Below are 24309 nucleotides of genomic sequence, written 5' to 3'. Positions count from 1 at the left end.
TTTGTGATAGTGTTACTTTCTGAACAAGGTGAGTAATGACCTCATTTTTATCCTGGCCAAGGCTGGCAGTTTAGAAAAAAGGACTGAAAATGTTTTTTTTCATCGTTGTCAATAGTTTTGCTTGAAAGCCTATTAATCACAAGAACATCACTTTAGCACAGGCAGTTGAGTACTTCAAAAAGGCAGAGGTGTAATTTCTAAAGTGGAAACAGTGCCAAAAGCGGTATGCCTAGCAAGTTGTTTGCTTAATAGAGTACTTGAATCTGAAAAATAATTTGATTTCTCTGCCTTCAAGTTGCAGTAGTGAATTGGTGCCTCTTCTAAGATGAAAGCTACGATGTGTTCATTTGATCTAATAGAGGGGAAAACCTTGCGAGGTAGTTTTGACTTAACCTGTTATTTGCACCTCTCTGCTTTTGAACAAAATGGCATTTACAGATGTTTTCAGGTAAATGTACATCGGTAGTATGGGAAGACTTCTTGTCAGCAGTGTCTCTGACATGGACACAAGTCATTGAATTCTTCCATTGTGATTGTAAACGTCTAATGAACAAATGTATTTTTTCATTGTAGTTTTCTGTCTTGATTTACCAGTAGATAGCTGAAATGTGCCTCTTGATAGCGCATTAAAATTAAAGACTGTGCCTGTGTTGGAAATAACTGTTTAGTAGGGACTAAATGTTACCATTAAACAAACTTTATATATCCTCTCTCTCCCCAAAATTTTATTTCTATTATTTTTTCTGATCAGGTTCATATCTTCCTGATGGGAGTGCACTGGATCCTGATTATTACTTCTCTACAATCAGCTCCAGCTTTTCAGTTTCTCCTCTCTTCAATGGCATTAACAATAAGGAGTTTAACATCCCACTGGAAATGCTCCGTCAGCTGTTGAACATGGTATGTGATGGGTTCTTATGAAGGCTGCAGTTAGACTGCATTCTAGATACTCATGCTAGAAATAGATGCAGTTTAAGTTTAAGCTTTTAGACTTGCAAATAAAAAGACAGTGTTTGTCTCTCAAGCTTTGTGTAATGTTATTTTTATGACATTTAACATCATGCCTCAATAGCATTCCTAAAAAGCTCTCTTATAAACCATGAAGAATTTAGAAAATCAAGTAAGTTTATGTCAGCTTCTTCCTGTTTGAGTCTTGCAGACCACTTGATCTGAGGTAACTTACGTATTGCTAGTTGCCAAAATAGGAGATTGGTTTTGCTGTGAGAATGAGATCCCGTTTCTAGAAGGGTTTAGGCAAGTGACAGAAACTACTGGCCCTGTCTGCTTCCAGCGCCAGATATTTTGGAACAGCACACAGAGGCTAAAACATATTTATTCTTGTTGCAGCCAGAAATTCTTGTGGCCTTAATTTCATTTGAGACTTTGCAGTCAAGTGGCTTGTGTTTTCTGTGCACAGGCAAAATTGTGTTGTCTTCATATCTAAACTCATCAACAGGAAGCCTCCTTTTTCAATTTTTTTATTTTCCTTCCTCCATAGGTAAAACAGATTGTTGGGGATTCTCTGCTAAAGACCTTAGATGCAGTTGTAGCTGAAGTTGCAGAGGTATGTTTTAAATTCCTTTTCTAATGACTTGAATACTTTATTTTTGATGAATAATAGATAATATTATGAATATTGAATGATATTAATTCATCTTACCAATTAATACTTGGAAAATTAGTCTTTTACCTATGTAAGGTACGAAATGAGAGGCTTGCATCCTCTTTTTCTTTTTTTTTTTTTGTTCGACACTGTTAGAGAATATGTATTTGCTTTTCAAATTGAAAGAGTTGAATCTTATTTAATGCGCTGAATGGCTGTACTTTTCCTTTTGATAAAAGTAAGGGGGGAAAGCTGTGAGGTTACTTCTGGTACCCGTTTTAAATGCTTGCTTACATTGTGGAGGAAAACAATTATGTGACTAGAATAGGAAGATTTATTTATCCATATGATGGAAAATACTTAATTTTGAATCTAGCAGGTTGCTTCTTTTCTCTTTCAGACGGGTGCTAATACAGATCTCTACTATAAAACATTCAGTGACCCTCTTTATCTTGCTCAGTTTAAAATGCTGAGAGACACATTATACTATATGAAAGGTATAGTATTTGTATTTTTTTAACTTATACTTCATTATGTTTAGGATCCAAAGTCTTATCTGCATTGTATTGAGTGCTTGAACATTGGGATTTGCATTTCCTGGGAAGTCTATGTGTTCTATAAAATTTGTACTTTGAAATGTTTCCATATAAGAAAGGTGCTATGGAACAGGAAACAAAATAATTTGAGCTAAAGTATTAAGAGATGGCATTCAGTTTTCTGCTCACTGGTGGACTTTGCTATGAAATTTATCTTTTAGGCAGGACAACCTTTATTAAATAATTTCATCTATAATGTAGCAATTAATTTTACATATGCTGTCATTCTGATATACTGGTTCCTGTCCTTCTAGTATAATGTGATTTCCTTTTATTTCTTTAGACCTTCCCAACTCATTTGTGAAGGAAATCCATGACTTTGTGCTAGAGCAGTTCAACAGCAGTCAGTCAGAACTTCAGAAAATCCTTCATGATGTGGATCGACTGCACAATGAACTGAGTCCTTTAAAACTGCGTTGTCAGGCTAATGCTGCCTGTGTGGATCTCATGGTGTGGGCTGTGAAAGATGAGCAAGGTAAAAAATGCTCTTCAGTCTCCGGAATGTCTGTCTTTTTTAAGTTGTAGAAATACTTGTGAGTTCTCTGAGAGTAGATGACGCTCAGAGAAATATAAAATAAATTTCAGTGGAATACTCTTTGCTATTAGAATACAGGAGTAAAACTTGCATCAAAAAGTTGTCAAATTAGTTGGCTACGTAGACATCTCTTCATACAAATGGAAACAGAAACATCCTATTGGCTTATCTGCAAGAGATGATATAATGGCTGCATTACATGCAACTGCTTGTTTTGTAGTTTATTTTATGTTTTTAATTATTGCTCTTAGTGTCTTAAATGTTTCTCAGTCATTCCTGTAAAGAAAATGTTATTTTCTTCATTGCTAATAGGATTGAGAAGCTGTTTCTCACTTTTTCTGAATTTTCTTTCTTGTTGTATCATTCTTACGCATCCTCTGAATATGTGAAGGATTTTTTCCTTTGGACCTTGCAATACTTAAGTTCTGTCAAATGTGACGTGTGCTCAAAATCAACTTTAAGTGCTGTCATTCTTTCAATCCTAGTGTTTGACCGAGCTATTTGGTGCTGATACTAAGTTTCCAAAACTGTTTTTGCAGCAGCAGCACTAAATCTCTTTGAGAAATTGTAGTGTGAGGAGAGTGAAGCTGATAAATTTTCTGTGTTATTTTAGAAATTCCAGTAAGCACTGGGTTGTGTTTGACCTAGTAACAAATCTGATAAATTTAATTTTTTTTGTTGGATTTTTCGTTTAAGGTGCAGAAAACCTGTGCATCAAGTTATCGGAGAAGCTGCAGTCAAAAACCTCAAGCAAAGTCATCATTGCTCACTTGCCACTGCTAATTTGCTGTTTGCAGGTCTGTTTATGTAGTGTTTGACATTACTATATCAGTGAGTGAGAGTTTGGGGAGTTTTACAGGTTGCTAGAAGAACACTTTTTATCTGCTATTTGTATTACTTTCCATCAATGCCTTCCATGTTTGGATTTGAGAGGGCTGCTTTGGAAACCAGAACTGCAGTAGAGTAGTGCTTTCAAAATTTTCTTAGCTCACCTGCTTTGTGAATAATAATAGTCATGAGTTGTTTTTTTTTTTAAGCAGTGTTTAATTTCTGAAATATTTAGCTTCTTAGTCCAATACATAAACAGTTAAAATACTGGGACTGGCAGATCGCTGAGTTTTAAAAATAAGACTTGGTTATTCTAATTTTTATGTCATCTTATTGGGCACTTATTCATAGTTTTACAAACGTGGTGTTTTCCACCACATAGTAAATTATCTGGATTCTTTAAATGTTGGAACTTGTCCAGTAACTTTGTTTTTAGAGAGTGCAGTTCATTTCATGCAACTCCTGTGAAATCACCCAGGAAGAGAGCAACAATGCTTGACTGGCATGATGCACTCTAGGATAGCCTAGAATTAGAGGTTATGAGTGTCTAAGGGAAGGAATTAGAGGCTTGAAATGTCTGAATCTTCTGCTAAAAGTTGAGTCTCTCAGAACTGTGTATGGTTTGTTTTGGTTTGGGATTTTTTGTATTGAGCTGAAGTTGCAAGCTCACGGTTGAAATAAGAATTGTGCTGTTATATATAAGCTATGTTCCTTTCTTTTTTTCTTTTTTAGGGTCTAGGTCGTTTGTGTGAGAGGTTCCCTGTTGTGGTTCATTCTGTCAATCCATCCTTGAGAGACTTTCTTGTGATACCCTCCCCAGTGCTTGTGAAACTTTACAAGTATCATAGCCAGTATCACTCAGGTAAAGGAAAAAAAGCCATGTTCCAAAGCATATGCTCATGATTGTTTTCCAACTTGTATGGGTTTTTTGATGCTTTTGGATATTTTGGTGATGTAGCTGTAGGGGGAAATGGAGATGCATTGGTGATTTTTTTTTTGTGTGTGTGTGTGTGTGTGGAGGAGCAAATAAAATTCTGGTAGAAGTGTATGTAAGGGCAAGCAGTGTAAGTAGAACTACATTTTATCCTAGCAGCAGTATTGCTCTGCCTATTCTGCTGAAACTGAGATAGCCTTCTGTTAAGCACTTTTGTCCTGAGTGAGATCACCAACAACTGTAGTGTGATACTGCGGTATTGAAGGTTGTGTTATGTGTGTCAACCTCCTGCACTGAAGTCAGAGCAGTTTGCTTAGGGCTTTGTCCACATGGGCCTTCAGAAACCTCCAGGAACAGAGGTTCTGCAACCTGAACCAATGGATAATTACCCTCATAATGGGGGAAAAAAAAATCACATATCCAGTTGGAACCTCCCTTGTTTCGAGTTATGGCTGTTGCATCTTGTTCTCCCACGATGCCTGCTTCTGTCTTCTTGGTAACCTGCTTTATGCTTTGGAAGGCAGCCGTTAGGTCTGTCCAAAGCCGACTCGTCTCCAGGCTGAACAAGGCCGTGTCCCTCAGCCTCTCCCTACAGGTCCTGTGCTCCAGCCCCATGACTATCTTATGGCATTTGGCAGGCTTTTTTGTTGTTGTTTTTAAATTGCGATATCAAGTTATGATTTCCAGAAAGAAAATGATCAATTTAAATCACTTGCTAATGCAAAAGCAGTATTGTAATGCTAAAGCAGAACAGGTAAAATGAGAACCAAAGGTGACTAAATTTAGGAATAATTATTTAAGAATAGTTAAATGCAGCAGTATCTTGCGTAGCTAGTGGCAACACATGCACGTCCACAGTCCTTCAGCTCAACTCTCTGAGCTGTAAAGTAGCTGTTTTGCACTTACTTGCCAGATGCTGCTTCTGCCTGTGTGCTCTAATCTTGGGGAAAAAAGCTATTTTGAATGGTGTTGATTTCCGTACTCTCTGTTCTTAGTAGGTGGTAATGACATCAAGATTAGTGTAACCAACGAGCATTCAGAGTCCACTCTAAATGTAATGCCTGGCAAGAAAAGTCAACCATCCATGTACGAGCAGCTGCGTGACATTGCCATAGACAACATCTGCAGGTGAGAGAGACTGGCACCATGTTGGAACACGCGTTCTATTTCCCTAGCGGAAAAGTAGTGTGGCTGTTCAGAAGGTGCTGTTCTCCCCTGCTGTTAAGGCTTTTTGATCATGACTGCATTTTTCTTCAGACATCTCTTGGTTCTGTTCATGTCCTAATTATAAAATAATAACCCAGTCTCATTCTTTTGCTTCCCACATATGTTATTCATGCTAGTCACCATTTTGATACTCAACAGGGTTTTTGTTTTCTGCTTCGATTACCATGTTGAGTAAGCCTCCTATAACAGAAGGATTGTTATGCCCTCAGGTGTGGGCAGTGTAATGATTATTCTTCCCTTCTAGACAGCTACAGAGAGCTGGAGGGAAGACAAATAGTTGGTGACTAGAGACAAGTTTCTAAAGTTTCTAAAGCAGCAGATTCTGAATTTACCTTATTGCATATCTCCATCTTAATTGTTGCTGGAGAAAGGAGCAGTAGAAACTCCGCTCATGTTTTAAAATACTTCTGCAGTGTTCTTAGGCAATCAGTTCTTATACTTCAGTATGAACTTTTTTCCCTTATTCCTGGTGTGCATTTACAGTACTAAAAAGTTAAATGTTTAATGCATTTTACTTTTTTTCTTCTGGCTGTTCTAGCAAGTTTTCTGTTCATTTTATTCCAGGTGCTTGAAAGCTGGCTTGACTATAGATTCCGTGATTGTTGAGGCCTTTCTTGCCAGTTTATCTAACCGTCTGTACATCTCTCAAGAAAGTGATAAGTAAGTTGTTAGTCTTCAAGCCAATTTCTCCTTCACTTAATGAACCTGAAGCTTATTCTATGATATATGTACGGGCAGCATTAGTTTAGAATTAGATGTCTCTGAGATTAGTGAGCTGGTATGCAGGGTCAAGATCTTTCCATGCAAATCTTTGAAGAGCTGAGCCCTTCTTTTCATACTGAGAGGTATGGATTAATTTTTATCTGATTGAATCAGCAAATCTTTGGTGAGTATTAGCCAATTTTGGGTCCTAAATTGAGTGATACTCTCCCTGCTGTATCCTTCAGGCTTCAACTATCTTCTATGGCTTGACACAGCTTGTCACTTGTGGTATTTGACTTGCTTCATTTTTAAGAGACTCATCAACCAAGAAACCTCTAAGGGGAGGTCCTATCATAGCTGTTCTGACTGTCATATCTTAATGTTTTGCAGATCACTTTTACCTCTTTTCACTGTTGTTTCTAGAACAGTTTGTTCATGGATTAGTGTGGGTTTCTTGGATAGTGCGTTTGTGGGTTTTTTTGTTGTTTTTTATTTTGAAAACTGACTTGTACAAGTATATTTCTAATGTTAATATTGGGAGTAGATGGGTATATAGAGTGGCAATATTAAAGCTGTTAGTGATGTTTAAATTTAGTATATGAACTCTTTCTTACATGAAACGTAACCATGCTTGAAAGTCTTGATAACTGCTGAACAGTTACCTGGATGGTTTTGGGGTTTTTTTATTTGTTTTTGTAACAGGGAAGCTCATTTGATTCCTGACCACACAATTCGTGCTCTAGGGCACATTGCAGTGGCACTGAGGGACACCCCAAAAATGATGGAACCCATCCTACAGATCTTGCAGCAGAAGTTTTGCCAGCCACCTTCTCATCTTGATGTACTCATCATTGATCAGCTGGGCTGCTTGGTCATCACTGGAAATGTAAGGAAAGAAAAGGCCAAGAAAGTACCAGTTCATGGTCCCTTTCCTTTAGCTAAAAATAAAGGTATTTTAGAAACTGCATTTGCAGAAGTTTTTTAAGGTTTTTCTTTTCTTCATCACAGGTATGTGCTGTACAATCCTCATGTCTCTGTGGCATGAGAAAGCAAAAGCTAATTAATAATGTGTAAGATGCTGTCCCTGTAAAGAAGTTTAGTCCCCATAGAAAATAATAGAAGTTTTTTTAAAAAAATACAAACTAAAAAACCCACCAATCTCAGTGTTTTCAAAAGTTATTAAGAAGTTTATAAACTTGGCCTATGTGCTGAATAGGTGTACATTATCTTTTTTCATATCAGTAATTAACTTTCAAAGTCTTGTATGTCCATACATTTAAAAGTATAGATTGCCTTCTTCAGTCATACAAGTATTAATTGAGTTACCTTTTCCGAATGTAATTTGTGCCTCTGAGCAATTAATTGCCAGGACTCAGAAGCCTGAAAAAAAGTTTTCCATCAGGAAGGCGGAGTTAAAGGACTTAATAAATTTTGTATAATTTGAGCAATTAAAAACGCTAATGAAAGCACTTCCACTGTGTGCTTTGTGGAAGCTGAAACTGTTGCTCAGACTATGACTAGATACCTCTCTGAAGAACTTTGTAATACTTGGTGTATTTTACAGGGTTGTGCTTTTGAGAGATTGTATTCAATAAGCTCTACTTAGTGATTTGGTTTTTGGGGTTTTTTTACAGCAATATATTTACCAGGAGGTGTGGAATCTGTTTCAGCAAATCAGTGTTAAAGCAAGCTCAGTTGTTTACTCTGCCACAAAAGATTATAAGGATCATGGATACAGGTAACACTTAGCTGTGTCCCCTAGATATATGAATACTATATCAGATATCCTTTATGCTGAGTCAGGGGTTTTCACTTTTTCCCAGTTTAAGTTTTAGAATGAGGATATAAATAGTACTGTTTTTTTTTAATGTGATGTTAAAAAGTAATGTATTAGTTTAAAAATAGTTGCACTTCATAATGTAGAGATTCCTAAAAATGTCTTTCAGTACAGTAATACTGATTTTTTTTTTTTTCCCTCTCTGTAAGGAGCTAATATTTGTAAATAATAATTGACATTGATGACTTACATTACCTGTAACTACAATAATCAATCTCTTAGCCTAGTTCTACTGGGGGGTGTGTTTCTGTGTTTTGTTTTGTGGGTTTTTTTTTAAATGTGGTCCCAGTACTTGTTAGGGATTAAATGCAAACCATTAACATTTCATTCTTAGTATGTAAGTATGCGTTCTAATCCCTGTTATAATTAAAGACTGTCACTGACTTTGTTGATAGTTGGTGTAGGCTGGATATCTTTTAATGTAATATGTGAGTAACTGAGAGAATTATTCCTGTCAATATGTTTAACATACTTTCTGACTCAATGCAATCTCAGCTTTAACAAGAATTGATATTAGTTCTGATTCTTCTGCTCAAGAGCTTTCCTGATTCAGAAACACAGCCGTTCGCTGCTTTTTTTCTGTAGTCATATCTGCTACAGGAAAGTAATTTCCTTTTGGCCCTGACAGCATCATAAATGAAACATCTTTCAGAGGCAAAGCTTACAAGTGTTTTTTTTCACTTAAATATTGATTGCATTACCAGTAATGTCCCCCATTCATAAAAACAAAAACCAACCCCCTCCCCCAAAACCTCTCTGAGTGAAAAATTGTCAGCAACCTTATTGTAAGAGTTACTTACCAGCCTTATGAAGAAAGTACTGAAGTTATAAAACTTTGAGGAATTTCTTGTTCATAACTCTTCTTTCTTTTCAGACACTGTTCCTTAGCAGTCATCAATGCCCTTGCTAACATCGCTGCTAACATTCAAGGAGAACACCTTGTGGATGAACTACTGATGAACTTGCTGGAACTGTTTGTTCAGCTTGGGCTAGAAGGAAAGAGAGCTAGTGAGAGAGCAAGTGAAAAAGGACCGGCACTGAAGGTCAGATATTCACTGTGCCTTTATGTGGATGGCACTACTAAACATAGTCTGTATGTTTTCTGAATGAAACACACACCTTTAACACACCCTGAAAAAAATCATGCTTCCTGAAACCTAAGAATGTGTTCTGATCATGGAATATGAGTGCAGATGTGTAATGCCTTTCAAACACCTAATGAATCTGTGTCTAGTGTCTGAGATAAAGCAGTGGCATACCTGTTGTTCAGCTGAGCCTGATTTTGTGTGAGGCTCAGTAAACTGGAGTGTTGAGCTGTTAGAGGCAGAGCTGCAAGGAGGAATATGGAATGTTGACTACTGAACTCTTCTTACTAATTCTTAAAGTGTCTTTAGATGTGACAGAATTCTACTTCTAATTTCAGTAGTATCACAGGATCATAGGAAAACTCGCGTTGGAGGGGACCTCAGGAGGCCATGTATTCCAACCTCCAGCTTGAAGTAGTCAGCCTATGTCATCACGATTAATCCTGAATTGCTGTTATGAGTGGGTGCATCTTGATTTTTTCCAAGATCCAAGTTGATGCAGGCTTATCTGTCTAAGCTTATAATGGATACAGTGCAGTGAAGTGAAAATTATAGATGTAATAAAAATACCTGCTGATTTTTAGGGGTGCTTTATTTGGAGAGAAAGTTTATTAAAAAAGCTTCTCTAAGAAAGAGGAGACTTGCCTCTTGGATTAATTTGTGCAGTAGGAATACTTTGCAGAAGAGTAAATTTGGGTGTTTTTGATGTAAAATAGAGTTCCTTTTAAGTGCAGTTTTCAGTTGTGACTTGTGAAATTTAGTACATACTGACCTTTACAAGTCTATGAGAAGGTCTGGAAGAGGAACATCTTTAAATGCTAGCTAAATTTCTGCAGGAGCAGTTTATATGCAGTTACTTTATTCACCCAGAATTCTCTGCTTTTTTTCTTATGTGAAGACTTTTACACCTCACTTGGTACTACCTTTTCTTCCCATTTCAATAAAGGATTCAGAGTACATGATGTGCTTATTCTATTGAAGAGGCAAACAAATATCTCAGCCTTTCCCACAGTACGTTCCCCTCATCTTTGCTCTAAAATACGCTCATACACAAGCTGTTAACCTTCACTTCTGCTGTTGAGATATGTATTATCGTTTGAAAAGCAGAATGTGGTTGCTTCCTACTCATCAAAAATCGGAACCGTCCTCTGGTTATGTTCCTCCCTAGTGTTCAAATACTGTAACCTCTTGGCATTCATGCACTTCCTTAGGATAACTTGTAAAAACTTAGTGTTTGATAGTGATTCGATATACAAAAATTACACTTGTATGTTTTAATAATTCAAATGTGTTCACACTGGAAAGTTAAGGTTTTCTTGGATATGTGGTTTGAAAGCTGTTCCCTGCTTTTTAGGGCAGATAGGTAACAATTCCTTTTGAAATAGGCATGTTTTCCTAGTACTAAGAGGAACAACTTTTTTTTTTTTTTTTTCTTTTAACCTCTTCTTTCCCTGTCCTGTGCATGCTACATTTTAATAGTACTAAGTTCTTTCTTTATCCTTTTATAGGACGGGTGACTCTCTTGGTAAATCCCTCTGAAGTGAATGTTTGCTTTGTAGATAACTGCACTTAATCAGGGACACCAACTCTTCTCTTAAAAGGGAACTAGGACATACCTAGAATCTGCTTTTCATGAAGTCTGGAGTGGAAAATTTCGCTCCATAGGTTTCATAGAATCTTTTAACCACAGATAAGTGAGCTGAAATGGTGAAAAACAGATTGTGAGCGTTGCTTTAAAATCACGCTTCTAAATTAGGTTCCACTCATCTTTGCAGGGATATTTTTCCACTGTTTCATTTTTGGAATCACTATGCGAGACAAACTGCTGCACTGAATTAAAGCCGCCTGCAAATGGAAACATACGTGATTGATTTAACATGGTTTTGAGCTAGGAGGCAGTGTTTCTTTATTATGAAGATACTGATGGCAGTTTTCACTAGAACAGTTTTTACTCAATGTAGAGTAAAAGTTACGAAAGGTATTCTGAAGACAGGGTTACTTCATTCTCAAGAAGAGATAAAGTAGGTAGAACACTGCACATGCTGTACTCCCAAACAAAAGCAGTTTTTTTCTTTGATAGTTTGCCTATGTCCTCTGCTTCTCAGCGTACATTTGACGGACTTAAATTTGCTCGCTAACCATTAAAATGCTTCAGTGGCTTATTTGTTCTGTTTTAAACCATATTTTTCAGTCATGCGAAAGTGGCATCTGTGAGGGAAAGAAAAATATTTTTTGCTATTGCTGGTAGTTAACACGAATGTCTCCTGAGTATGACCAGGGATGGAAGTCATTGTATCTTCGTCATCCTCAGTGCCATGTATTATCATAAAGAGGCATTGTAACAAAAATGCTAGTAGAAAAGTGCCATTTCTACCATTCTGTCTGTTGGTGTCATGTGCTGGGTTCTGGCTCTCTCGGTTAGCTTGCATCTCTGCTCTGGCTCTGCAGCAGTTTGTCATGTGCAGTGGACTGTCCTGATGCTAGCAAAAAAAAATACAATTACTTTTTCCAATTGTTCCTACCCCTTAGAGTGACTTGAGTGCTGTTCTTTTATTCCCTTCAAAAATATTTAAGGGTACATCTTTTGGTTTGCTTTATCTGGGACACTACAGGAAAGATAACTAAAATGTGTTTTAGTTGGGTTGTATCATTGTTGTTTCATCTGAAGACTTTGTTTCTCTCTCTTGTTTTCTTCTTCTTTCTTCTTTCTTTTTTTTTAATTGCTTCCTTTTGGTTTATTCTACTTCATGCAAAGCTCTATTCTGTTAGCATGCCTGCCTTCTCCCTGTGGGACCAGTGGTCTCTGTATCTGGTCTCTGTCTTGTAAGGAGGAAGCAGGAGAGTTCTGTCCCTCCCAAATCCAATGTGGAACAAAATGGGATGTAGGGAAAGACACTAGAGAGGAGATGTCTCTGAGCATGGTGTCTGTGCAGTCACTGTTTGCCTTATCAGAGAAGGTGAGAGACAACGTGCTGTGTCCGGTGAATGTTTCCAGTTCTTAAAAACTGTATTTGGCCAAGAGCAAACATACTTCTTGTATAGAGGGAAATTAAAAAGGTCCTAATAAGTCAAAGGAAATATGTATTTTCCTCATGCTTCTTATATTTCAATGAAAAAGGCTGCTCCCCCTGCTTAAATAAATTCTTGAAAATGGGGCCTTTTTACAGACTTGTTATTTTTGGCTTCATTTTGGTAGTAAAATTAGACTTTCCGTAAACATTTGACACTTGTCTGTAGCCACCCATTTAATGTGAATATTTTTCTTGCAGTTGTTGGATATCAGAGCAGATGTGGTATCAGTGAATATTCCCTCCTGCCTTTAGCTCAAGGCATAATATCTAGCTTCAAAACATAGATGATCTTGTGCTGGAAGGGGAAGAAACCCCCTTCATTAGTCTATGGGGAGCCACCTGAAAAGCTTTGTTGAAAGACTCCAGGGTGTGCCCAGTCCTGTGGATTTCTGGGCTGCTTTCTTGGCCACCTCATGCACATCTGTTTGCAAGATACAGAATTGTAATTGGCAATGTATGTTTTCATTTGCATAGACATTAGGAAAGTTTGATGCTTGAAATATGTCTTCTAGCAGGTGTTTTAGAAATGCTTCTGTAGATGTTTTGGTAATTTCCTTCTTCTTTTGCAGGCCTCCAGTAGTGCGGGGAATCTGGGCGTGCTTATCCCTGTTATTGCTGTGGTGAGCATCCAATGGTTGGGTTGTTGCAAACAGAATAATTTTTGTCACATACATCAAATACCAGTGCTATTTCATGGTCAAATGATTTGATTAACAACTAGTGCAGAAGTAAGCATCCAAGAGAAATATAATAGTATTGTGAAATAATATTTCTTGCTCTAAGAGGGGGGGAAACATTTGTTTAATAATGACATATCTCTTAAAACAATTATCAGGTTAGATTGTTGCTAGTGATGAATTTGAGAGATTCATGAGCTAAATAATACCACAGGGAATATTTCTTTGAATAGTATTTAGCATGCAGTGTAGTAAACAGCACGTATCTGTGGCCTGAGGAGAAAAGTGAAAAACAAAAATTAATAGAAACAGAGTTAAAAATAAGTCTTAGTTTGGCAGCACAGTGAATTCTGCTTCTTAAAAGGTAAAAACAAAAAAAAAATCATTGAGAAAGGAGGGAGGACCGGGAGGAAGTGTCCTGTGTCTTCTGAAACTAGAATTGGCTGTCATGCTGAAAGTGTTTCAGGAGATGTGCAAGGACACTCATGGCCACTCCAGAGTCATTTATTTTGATGTATATCTGGTTTTGGTCTCGGATTACAACTTTTTCGGGGGAAAAAAACATTTTTTATAACAAAGTATAACTACAGTTCAGCCAAAAATTGGTGTGCAACCATTCTAGATCTCCAACAGAAAATTTGATCTGTCCAAGCTGGGTTTGCAGGTCGGTAGGACTGGTTGCCTAACTGCTGTAGCTTTTACAAAAAATCCATCATGTCTAAAAGATCCAGAGACAAACTTAAACTTAGTGAAGCACAAAAAGCATCGTGTCACTTTCTCCCCTCCTGAAGTTGAATTCTTCTGTGGAACTTTTCCTGCACAGCTAGTGGGACAAAAGGGGAAAATATATTACACGCTTGCAATAGGCATGCCTACTTGTAACTTGCTCATACTGCACACCCATTAACAGGCAGAAAAAAATTATTCATTTCATACTCTGCCCCCACAAACCTCTTTACTGAAGCATATCAAAGAGGAGAGTCTAAAATTAGCACTGGTTAAAGATCAAAGAACTGTTCCTTTCCTCCCCCGGCCTCTTCCACCAGTTTCCGACATAAGCTCTTCCTGAATTCACCAGTGATCACAAGGGCCAGACCCCAGCTTTACTGAAATGTGTCTATAAATGTCTTGGATGGCTGTTATTCAATAGCTGCTCAGTTTTTGCATGAACTAGGTAGTCCTGTGTTGAGAGAGGTGTTCCAGTGGGTAGTATTTTTCAGCTGTCAGTAATGCCAGCACTGGTTTGAGTGAAAGCAGGATTGTTTCTTGCATATTGAGAAAAGATTAGTCCTTGTTAGAGACTTAATGTAAACATTATAGAAGTACTTTTCGGTTTCAAATTTTTATTGATGATATATTTGTTCTGAATAGCTGGTGATAACTGCATTTTTCTTAACCAATGTGACCTTTAAATGGAGTCAGGTAGTGCCAGAATCTGAAGCAAGAGTTAATGGTTACATTATGGTTGTTGAAGCAAATATTTGACTTTCTTGCACAATGTATGAAGATCATGAGTTTTGAGCAGTAGCTGATTTGCTTTTCTGCTTGACCTCTTTCCCTTGAATAATTCCTGTTACTTAGGTTTCAAAAACCCCATATTTCAGATGTTCCAGCTCATTTAATCAGTGATAAACTAATTAAATCTAGGGCATGAATATTTAGTCTTTTGAATATGCTTTTCTTTTTAAATATAGATAAAACAATAAGTTGTGTATATGAATGTTAGTTTCTGTTGTGAACTTTCAATACTGAAAATTGCCCCCACCTGGTGGGCTTATAAGTAAGCACAATGTGAAACAGGAATAGAGAGAAACATCTGAGCTTCCTATTCGATATCAGCTCTTCATCATCCTTAGCCATCTAATACCGGTATTTTACTGGCTGTCATGTTAAAAAGCTTTCTGTATGGGGCAAATGATTGTAGTAGATGCAAAATTACAAATTTATACAAATATAAAAGCAAAATGAAATCAGTAAGTTAAACTTAATAATGGAAAACACCTTTTTAAGATAATTCCTAATCTTTTAATTATTCTAAAATAACTGTTGGTTTATAGCTTAATTTGCATATTTTTTCTAACATAAGACAAATTTATAATATGAATATATTTAGATGCATACAATATTTGATACTGCAAATAATAATAAAAATAAGCTCACTGGATTGTGAGGCACATTTTTTTAAAAGGTATGATGCAAAGGAAGGTATGTAAAGGTGAGTATGTTCATTAGCTTTAATAACCTGACTGTAAGGGGGTGCAACTCTGTTCTTTGTACCAGGTAGGTAGTAATATGCTACAGAGCACAAATAAATTTTCTCTTTTTCAAATGTGAAACAGGCTTTGTACAGCATGCATGTTGTTACCAGAATGATTCAGAAGGTTTATAGTTTTAGTTTAAGGCTTGAAAGGCTTTGTCCATTGAATCAAGCATGGAGAGTGTATTTGAATTCTTAACAAATGTGATGGCTGTAAATCACTTGTGTTTTGTAGAGAGGTTTAGGTTATACTGAGCCGGTGAAAAGAGCATTTTGCTAGCTGCTTTCACTGTAAAGTGTATCCTGAGGGTCTTTATATGGTTGGCCTAATTCTGCAACTGCTTATATCAATGAAGATCAGAGAACTATATTGAAATGATACAAGTTACATTTGGGCAAAGTAGCGGATGCCTTAGTATTTCATTCCTCCAAGACATTTTTCTCTCTTATTTAGTACACTGGTCCATAAGAGTCATTGTGTGTATCACTCAACTGAATGCTAAATGATGCAAGCAAAAGAAAGAATGCAGACACTTACCCTTTTTCAAGTTAGATGATGTAAAATATCCGGGAGAGACTTAGGTTTCTAAGGCTGGTCAAGTATTCAGGATTTTGTTATTTCTATTTATTATAAATAGGCATCCTAGCACAAATTTAGAGCTAAACTTCAAGGATCCAGATAGTCTAAGTATTTTATTGATTACATTTTATACACTGAAGTAGAACACAAAGTGTAAGGTACTTTGTGATTTATTTTTTTTTAGTACACTTGTATCAATACATGGCACTAACCATTTGAAATTGCAGTCAAATTATCTACTGCTATGAGTCCATTCATGTGAAACTACCTGCAGATAATATATTTTCTTTTGATACCACTGGCTTTTGTATTAGCTAATATGACAATACAATTTCCTTTATGATACTGGTATATTAACGTGTAATTATACAGCCTGTGTTGGAAGTCTCTTCTTTTAAGACTTGGCTGGGTTGACAACTCTACCCATGAACAGAAGGCAACTGGTACGATGTTCATAGATCAGAAATAAAAAGGGGCGGTCGACAACAAAGCGAATCTGAGTAGAAAGAGGCATGAACCCGACATTGGTTATTGCTCCAGCCTCTGTGCCTTCCTCATTCACAGTTATCGTGCCTTGGTGATTGAACTGTTTAAACAAAAAAAGGAAAACAAAAAAAAAAGAGATATTGAGGATCTTGTCAGAATACTCAAATGATGTGCTCACAGCCTCCCCCCCCCTGCCCCGCCATGTCCTGCACGTGGCTCCCTGGTGAAACTCTTCCCGGTAACTCCTATGCAGCAGCAATCCTTTGCTTTTGGTTTGTGAATAAGCCTGTTCCTGACTGACCATAACACTTTCACTGCCTTTGACATCTGATTAAACATGTTCCTCATTATATGAATAGACAAGGACATGCAGAGAAACCCACATCCCTCCTACCTCCTCCAGGAAAGATGAGAAAAAAAAAATCATTTTAGCTTACTGTGAATTATTTTTACTGTGTTGCCACATTTTCAGGTGATATAGTTAAATCAGAAAGGAAATTAAGAGGAGAGGAGTAAATACCCTGTCAATGGTGACTTTCTCATCCGATATACCAGAGTAGTCGCCTTTTTCATTGAACAGTTCTTCTATTCCCATGGATCTCAGATAACCAATCAAGTTATAACTCTTCTCCAGCTTAAATTTAGGCAGAACCACTTCTCTTGTTCTAGTAAAAATAAAAATAAGAATGCAAAGTCATTGAGGAGATATGTATATTTGCATGACTCCTTTGCTTTACATAACTGTTGTGGTTTGAGTTTTTTGCTGTCTTCAGCAAGCAGGACACAGAAATGTACAGGACTATTTGCTGTACTTTTACTTACAAAACTTGGGCATCATTACTTTTAGGCCATGTTTTAAAAAAATTAATTCCTCTCCCAAAACTGTTAGTTTGTCAAATAAATATTTCATGTATGATGATTAAAATTATTTATGTGTATAAGATGTATGGCTTTGAGCAGTTCAGCACATGGTTGGATATACTTGTAATAAATGTTGAACTGCCAGATTTTCTGGAGTTCTAAGTTGGACATTTGTCACATATTGTGTACAATAGAAATAGGCTGGCTTCCTGGATAGCACATCAAATCAGGTCTTTTTATCTTTTTATCAAGTCTGAAGACAGATACCACCTAGTCTGTCGTCTTGCACAAGACAGGCTATATAATTTTTCTCTCCAGTAATTGTGATGTCCATTGTTGATGGCTGAATATGTGCCTTTACACAACAGGTATGTTGAAATGCATAGTGCTGAACTGAACATAGGCGGCTTTCCATATGATTGAGATTATTCCGCACAAATAACCTGTTATTATCATACTCCTGGTTTTCCTTGTAAACTTTGTAAACTTTATCAGTAAGGACTTTTTCTTTAAATCTACAACATAAAATACTGAATACAAAGAGTTTTGAAACTCTGTTAGAATCATCCACCTCAGTCATCCTTGATTTCTTGACAGCATTTAAATTTTGAGACATCACTGGTCCTGATTTTTAATTCAATAAATGCATCTTTTTGGGGGTTTTGTTTACATTTAATGTTTTTAATCAAAATATCATATGTTATCTTCTGTGCTCTTTACTTACCCTTGTCAATCTCATCAAGAAAATACATTAAGACTTTAACAAGATGTACTTTTCAGCAGATACCTGTTTGTCATGCTCTTCTGCCATTTTTCTACCACTTGAGGTGTTATCTGCTTTTCTAGAGCTTTCATGCCAGAGAGTTTGTGTGGAAGTACAATCAGCATACTGATGTTCCCCACGAACGGGAGCTGGATCACGCCGCAGTCTAGCTCAGGGTCTGCAGCAGCTAGGAAGTTCCCTTTAGTCTGCATCATAGGAACCTTTATTGTTTGCTTCTCATTCAGTCGGAAACTTCTCTTCATTGTCATTTCCACTGGAAACTTATTCTCCCAAGTTCCTGTTAATACAATGCAGAAGACAAATAAAGAAAAAACCCCAAGATCCTTGCCCAATAACATATTCACAGAATAACAGTTTACACTAAACTGTAATTCATGTGAATTGGAAATTACTGTAGGAGATTGTTGATTTCAATTAAGCCTGGCTAGCAAGACAAGTTTTAAAGTGACTTCAAAATTCCTCACTTGCTTTCTAATTTAATGTTTATCTGATTTGAATGTTCTGAATTACAAAAGCAGGTAAACACAAACTGGAGATCTGAAAGAGCTTGATATGTATTATTTTTTTCTACAAGGAACCTAGAAATTACAAAGTTGAAACAAATGCAAAATATTTGACAGGGTCTGCACCTAGTGAAACAACTGACACAGCTGTATTTTCTGAGAGATCTGATACTTGAAACCAGACTGTTTCAGGCGTCAGAAATGTCAGGTTAATTAATGGCTGTTTTCTTTTTGCATAAAAGAGATTATGCTGAAGGCATTATCTTGACTTAGTCCATTCAAGCCAGATAGCTTTCTTCAGTAAGACATCGTGATGAATTTGGGTGTTGACTGCTTCATTCTATGTTCCAGTTTGTGATTTTGGCACACCTACATGAGCCTGTCATCTGACGGGTTTATGCCCAAAGAATACAATTCAACATATTTTGCAGCCCAGAAAGCTTTGCCATCAGTGTTTTAATCTTTCTATGTGAAGATTCTTTGGTAACCCAAATATTTATTGACTGCATAAAAGAAGGTGCTTTTTAAAAGTGATGTTCCCGTTGATCTCTTTTCAGAACTGAGGCTCTGGAAAAAACATTATTTTTTTCTTAATGGGCAGACAAAGCTAGAATTTTATAGTGGAAATAGGTATTTCCTGTTTAAACTCTGGATTTTTAGGTCACCATTGGCAAGCAAATACACAGGGAGTGTGGCTGTGACTGTGTGGAGAGACTACAAATTGAACCTTAATTGGTAACCTTTTTAAAAGGTTGCAAGTGATTCTGAGATCCTTAATCTGACTTTGGCAAATTGACTGCGAAGGAACAAAAAACCCCTTAAGTCCAACTTTCATTCTAATTGTTTCTTCATGTGTTGGGCTGATGTGGAGTAGTTTGAGAAGTGATCAGACTGTGGTTAATATTCTGAAGGGAATGGGATATAAAATGGATTATGCTATTTCCAAACAAATTGTCTTGCTTCTCAGGGAAAACCAACATCTGGCTGTTCTTCAGGGAGTTCTTCACAGGCGTTAGGACCCTAGCTAGCTAAAGACATGAAGCTGCTGTGGGCCAGGGCAGCTTCAGCAGCACTGTCATCCCCTGAGGAATGGGAAGCATTTATCAGCTCTTCCTAGTAAAAGAGAGGAGCTGGGGAATGTTTTTTCTTGGGTTCACTTTTGCAGCTGTGTTTGTCTTGGGGTAAAATACTGTTCTCCAGCAGGAGGCATGTGGTCTTCTGGGATCAGCTGAAACCAGTTGGCATTTGACTTCAGTGACTTCCTGTTTTGAATCTTCCCACCAAGATGTCTTTTAGGCCCATCTGCGGTGGTGGATTGTTGTCTCCACTGATTGACTTCTCTCTTGCATTCATGACTAGAATCTCAGAAAAGTAATTTTGGACCTGTCAAGATTTGTCAGTTATCAAAAGCTGCTGTGATCTACCATGGCTAAAATAACCAGCTCCAACTTGACAGGAAACTCAGAAATGATAGTTCAGACCTCTGCAGGATGGAGGGTAAATGTCAGGTGGAGGTAGACTGGACACTTATACAAGATAAAACTTGCTTCTTGCCAATGTGCATAGTTTCCAATAGCTTCTTGATGGTATTTAATATAAAAGGAGCTTGAGACTTCATGGTGTTTGGCAAGTATCCCATTACTTGGTATCACTTGTACTGAGCACCTCTGTGTACCTGAGAATACTCATAGTTTTTTTAGCTCTAAGGGGTTAACAGAGCTTGTCTGCAATAATACAGACAGTGTAAACACTGTAAGTGGAAAGATGTGGACAAAAATTAGAATGTCTAGAAGGACTAGTGGGGAAACTAGGATACCCAGGAGCAGAACTTGCTTTTAAAAAGTTCAGTTCCACTCGAAATAAAATTACCAGAAGGCTCTCACTGTAAGCCGAAAGAGTGGGAGATGGCGATATAGAATTGGTCTTTTTGATTTTGAGGGTTAGAAATTACAGCCTTCAGCAGACATCACCAAAGCAATTTGGACTAACAGGACTCTGTGGGGAGAAGAAAATGCCGACAGTCTTTTTGGTCTTGATGTCTCAAGAGTTCAAATACTAAAGCTATTTAGTTTTTGGTGGTGTTTTTCTTATTTTGAGCTAGCACAAGTGTTTAATAATTTCGGAGTAAAACGAAAAGGTATTTTAAATTTGACCAAATTGTGAAAAAATAATGTATCTGTTTCACTTTGCATAATCCTTTTCTTAGGATGGTCCAATGGACAGTAAAGCCATGTATTTAATATGATGTGACCATCAGAGGTGTGCTTAAGGATACAAGGAAGTCCCTTTTGGATGGTGCTTCAGAATAGGGGATTATTTGGATATTATGCTAATGACTGCTTTGAATCTTTTAGAGACACAAGTGGCATTATTCAAGGAAGTAATGCCTTGCAAGTGAGTGGGAAAAGGTACTTTTCATAAACTTACAGGAATGGTGTTCCTGTAATCAAATGCTGAGAAGGCAGGTGTAGAAGAGCCATTAAGTATTTATTTCCTGGAAGCAAGGACATAATTGGAAAAAAGAAACTCCTTTATAAGTTATAGCAATATTTGGAAGTACAACTTTCCATCCTTTTGTGCTAATGTATCTTTCCTTACCAGTGTTTTAAGTCCCCTTCATCTGATTTTCATCTTAATTAGTCAGTAACAGATTTCCCTTTTTTCCTCAGTTCCTCTTTCATTGGCACCTCCCACCTTTTGCTCATTTAATATAATTTTTAAAGTTTGTTGAAAAACTACTGACCTTTCAACCTGAGGCAGATAACCAATGTTGAAAATCTCACCACAGACTTGAAAGTAAGGATTTATAATAAGAATATATTGTAGTCTTTACTTTAAGCTTCTTTAACTGTTCAGCCTATAGCAAAACACATATCAGCAGGCAGTTCTTGCTGAATTAATGGAAATATTCCAACTAGTGAATGCATTTGTTTTTAGTTTAGAAGAATACTGCTTTGGTTACTCTTTTCAGTCCCCTGTATAGGTTTGTTGACAAGGATCATGCTCTGATCATAGAAAAATACATACTTTAAGCTGAAATTTTTTATAGTTATTCCTATGAACCCTGAATACTTCAGAAATGTTCAGTGTTTTAACTGAAGGTCAGCCTGTACCATTTCAGCAAAGCCAATCATTAGAAGCAGAACTGAATGTGACTAATAACTTGCACATGAATTAATACCTCACCATCTGAGACTCCTTACAAAGCTTATGCTTTCTGAGGCTATTCTGCATTCATATGTTTTTTAGTTTCACTTTTAGACTATGAGATTTTGGCTGTAATAAGCATTTTCTGTATTTGTACAATATCCACTAACTTCAGGGCATGACTGGAACATCAGTGTGCTACAGAAACATGCAAAAATCGGCTAATAATAGAGATTCTTCTTAATGAGGGAGCTGGTAGGCTTTTTTGAACTGTAGGCTGGTTTAAGTTCATTTCGGGATTTCTAATGAAGTATGTAGTGAATTGCAAACTGAGAAAATCCATTGTTAAGATTGAAATAACAGATTCTTACCTTTAAAGTAAAGACAATTAAGAATCATCATCAGTGTTGTAGGGTTTACATTCACAAGAGCGTCCTTTATTAAGCCTTTGGTCAGCTTCAAGATGCGTTCATTGGTTTTACTTATGAAGTTAGGATCCGAAAAATCAGCTGGTTGGGCATCAGCAAAGTAGTAAGTTTTCATATGGTTTCTGAAATCATTCAGAATAGAAAAGTCCTTCTGAATATAAAGGTCATTGACAGACCTCAGTGTATAACCAAAATTGCGCCTGAAGAGCCGATGAGTGAGTTTGCGGAAGAGATTATGAACAGTCATGAGCTCGTATTTGGTGCTGGCATTAATGAAGTCTTGAAAGCCAAGAACAGATAATACTTCCTGCTGAGTTTGACCCTTCAGACCCAGAGAAATCATTGCCATTGCGGTGGAAATGCCAACAGGAGCCATGAGAATATTATCTGAAGAGTTGGCTTTGTCTGCCACACTGCGGTAAAGGTTGAAGCCAAAGTTTGCATTGAGGATATTGAGGCGCTGGATTCTGGTTTTGCCTTGGAATAGTTCAAGAATATTTCCTTGCTGAATTTCAGAAACCATGTATGGGCCAGCATCAATAATGTCACTGTAGTCATCTTCACCCAGTATCTTGTCAAGATCTAGGTAGTCTTCTTCCTCCTCCTCTTCAGGAATCAAGTCATTAGTGATAGTGTTTTCTCTGTGGAACTCTGGTGGTAGGTTTGGCATATCATAGGTCCCATTTTCATGTGGCTGTGCATCTTTAAGGCTTTCAAAATGCTCAGTGAAGTCCTTGACTCCACAAAATGTGGAGGTTATGATGAGAGCAAGGGCAAGCAAATGAAATAAGAACTTCATTCTGACAGGTCAAAACCTGGAAGACAGCGTAACACAGTTGAGAGAGTGTAGGGTAATTGAATTTTAGTTATCTATTCCCTAATTTTAGGTCCACGCTGAATTCTGTCATAGCAGAATATCTACAGTTACCTTGTTTGACAGCATTTTTTTTTTTTAGTGGAACAGAGCTTAATTAGATGGATAAATCTGTTTTACTGGTAATAGGTTTTGCTTACATAATGCCTCCAGTCTGCCAAAGAATTGGTTGACCTCCTCTCATGGAAGTTGTCATTATTGGCATATTTCAGCAATAACAAACTCATTACCTAAAAATATGTGGGACCCTTTATTTATAAACCCGTAACACTTAAAATGTTTACTAACTGTATTACTAGTGTATGCTAAAAATATGATGTGAACATAAGTTTGAAGATTCGAGCTTGGTAGGAGGAGTGACTAGGCATCCACTAAAGGAGCATACCAGAAGACTGAGATGTACTGAGGAGTTTGAAAAACAGACATTCTGTAGCTACAACAAAAAATGAGAATTTTATGGGAGTATTTTTGGAAGAGCAAAGCTGAAATTTGATGGAATAAAGGAGAACTAGGGATTTAGCAACAAACCTGGAGAAAGATGTGCATTTGCACTAAACACCGTTAGTGGGACTGCACTGTTAAAACAAAAATCTTACTAAATTGTTGATTGGAATGTTTTTTAAATTAAGTAGTCCAATATACATACCAGTACATCTGTGAATAAGACCACTGCTTGAAGGAAAATATTTTCAGACATGTTGTAGCAGGACTGAAGTAACTGAACTAACTTTAATTTTTGAAACTCTCCCCCTGAACTAGTTAGCCTGAAATCCTAAAAGCATTTAAGGTGATTATCCCATACAAAAAAAAAAGATTTTGCAACAGGGAAGGAACTACAGAAGGTGCTTTTAAAATTATTTTTACACTGTGACTGAATGACTCAAATCAGTCTTTTTCTTACTATTTCTTCATAAATTCATTACTTTTTGTCCCCACCCCCAGAAGTCAGGCCCTTAGGGCTGAGATACTCTGTCCAGTAACTGTTGATAAATGTTTTCTGCTTTTGGTATAGAAGAATTTGCTGTCTGTAGTTCCCAACTTTACATGCTTGTCTTCAGCAACATGCAATTATTGCTTAGCTGCACTTACACAGGCAGAATATTCCCCCACTCTGCAATATATGTCTTTGGTCAGATCTACCTGAATTAATAGAAGATGTAAATGAAGCTTACCTTTAAGCCACTGTACAGAAAGGATGTGTTGAATAGCTCAAGTAAGGGGAATGGCAGGGTTTAAATCTGAACTTTGACGCTATTTTTTTGTATGTCTCCCAAAGTAAACATTCTCTAAACCA

At 37.0% G+C, this 24309-nt stretch overlaps 2 protein-coding genes across 2 annotated transcripts in view; one reads left to right on the top strand and one right to left on the bottom strand.

Annotated features, from left to right (window-relative positions):
* Positions 1 to 24309, top strand: part of PI4KA (phosphatidylinositol 4-kinase alpha) — a gene marked incomplete at both ends in the record, with an annotated part of 61787 nt that overhangs the window by 8103 nt on the left and 29375 nt on the right. The window contains 12 exons of the mRNA XM_082007645.1: positions 752 to 900; positions 1499 to 1564; positions 2004 to 2100; positions 2483 to 2674; positions 3431 to 3531; positions 4295 to 4424; positions 5492 to 5624; positions 6288 to 6383; positions 7128 to 7311; positions 8060 to 8163; positions 9137 to 9305; positions 12988 to 13038. Coding sequence (XP_081863771.1) covers positions 752 to 900; positions 1499 to 1564; positions 2004 to 2100; positions 2483 to 2674; positions 3431 to 3531; positions 4295 to 4424; positions 5492 to 5624; positions 6288 to 6383; positions 7128 to 7311; positions 8060 to 8163; positions 9137 to 9305; positions 12988 to 13038 — 1472 coding nt within the window. The remainder of the gene's footprint in view (positions 1 to 751; positions 901 to 1498; positions 1565 to 2003; positions 2101 to 2482; positions 2675 to 3430; positions 3532 to 4294; positions 4425 to 5491; positions 5625 to 6287; positions 6384 to 7127; positions 7312 to 8059; positions 8164 to 9136; positions 9306 to 12987; positions 13039 to 24309) is intronic.
* On the bottom strand, positions 16241 to 23395 carry SERPIND1 (serpin family D member 1). Its single transcript, XM_082007923.1, has 4 exons — positions 22085 to 23395; positions 18067 to 18340; positions 16939 to 17083; positions 16241 to 16518 (listed from the first exon to the last, which is right to left on the bottom strand). The coding sequence occupies exons 1-4, from the start codon at positions 22938 to 22940 to the stop codon at positions 16327 to 16329; spliced, it is 1467 nt and encodes a 488-aa protein (XP_081864049.1). The 5' UTR covers positions 22941 to 23395; the 3' UTR covers positions 16241 to 16326.

This window comes from Phaethon aethereus (genome assembly GCF_964289735.1).
Source record: "Phaethon aethereus genome assembly, chromosome: 17".
NCBI lineage: Eukaryota > Metazoa > Chordata > Aves > Phaethontiformes > Phaethontidae > Phaethon > Phaethon aethereus.
This window is presented reverse-complemented; position numbering and strand designations above follow the sequence as displayed.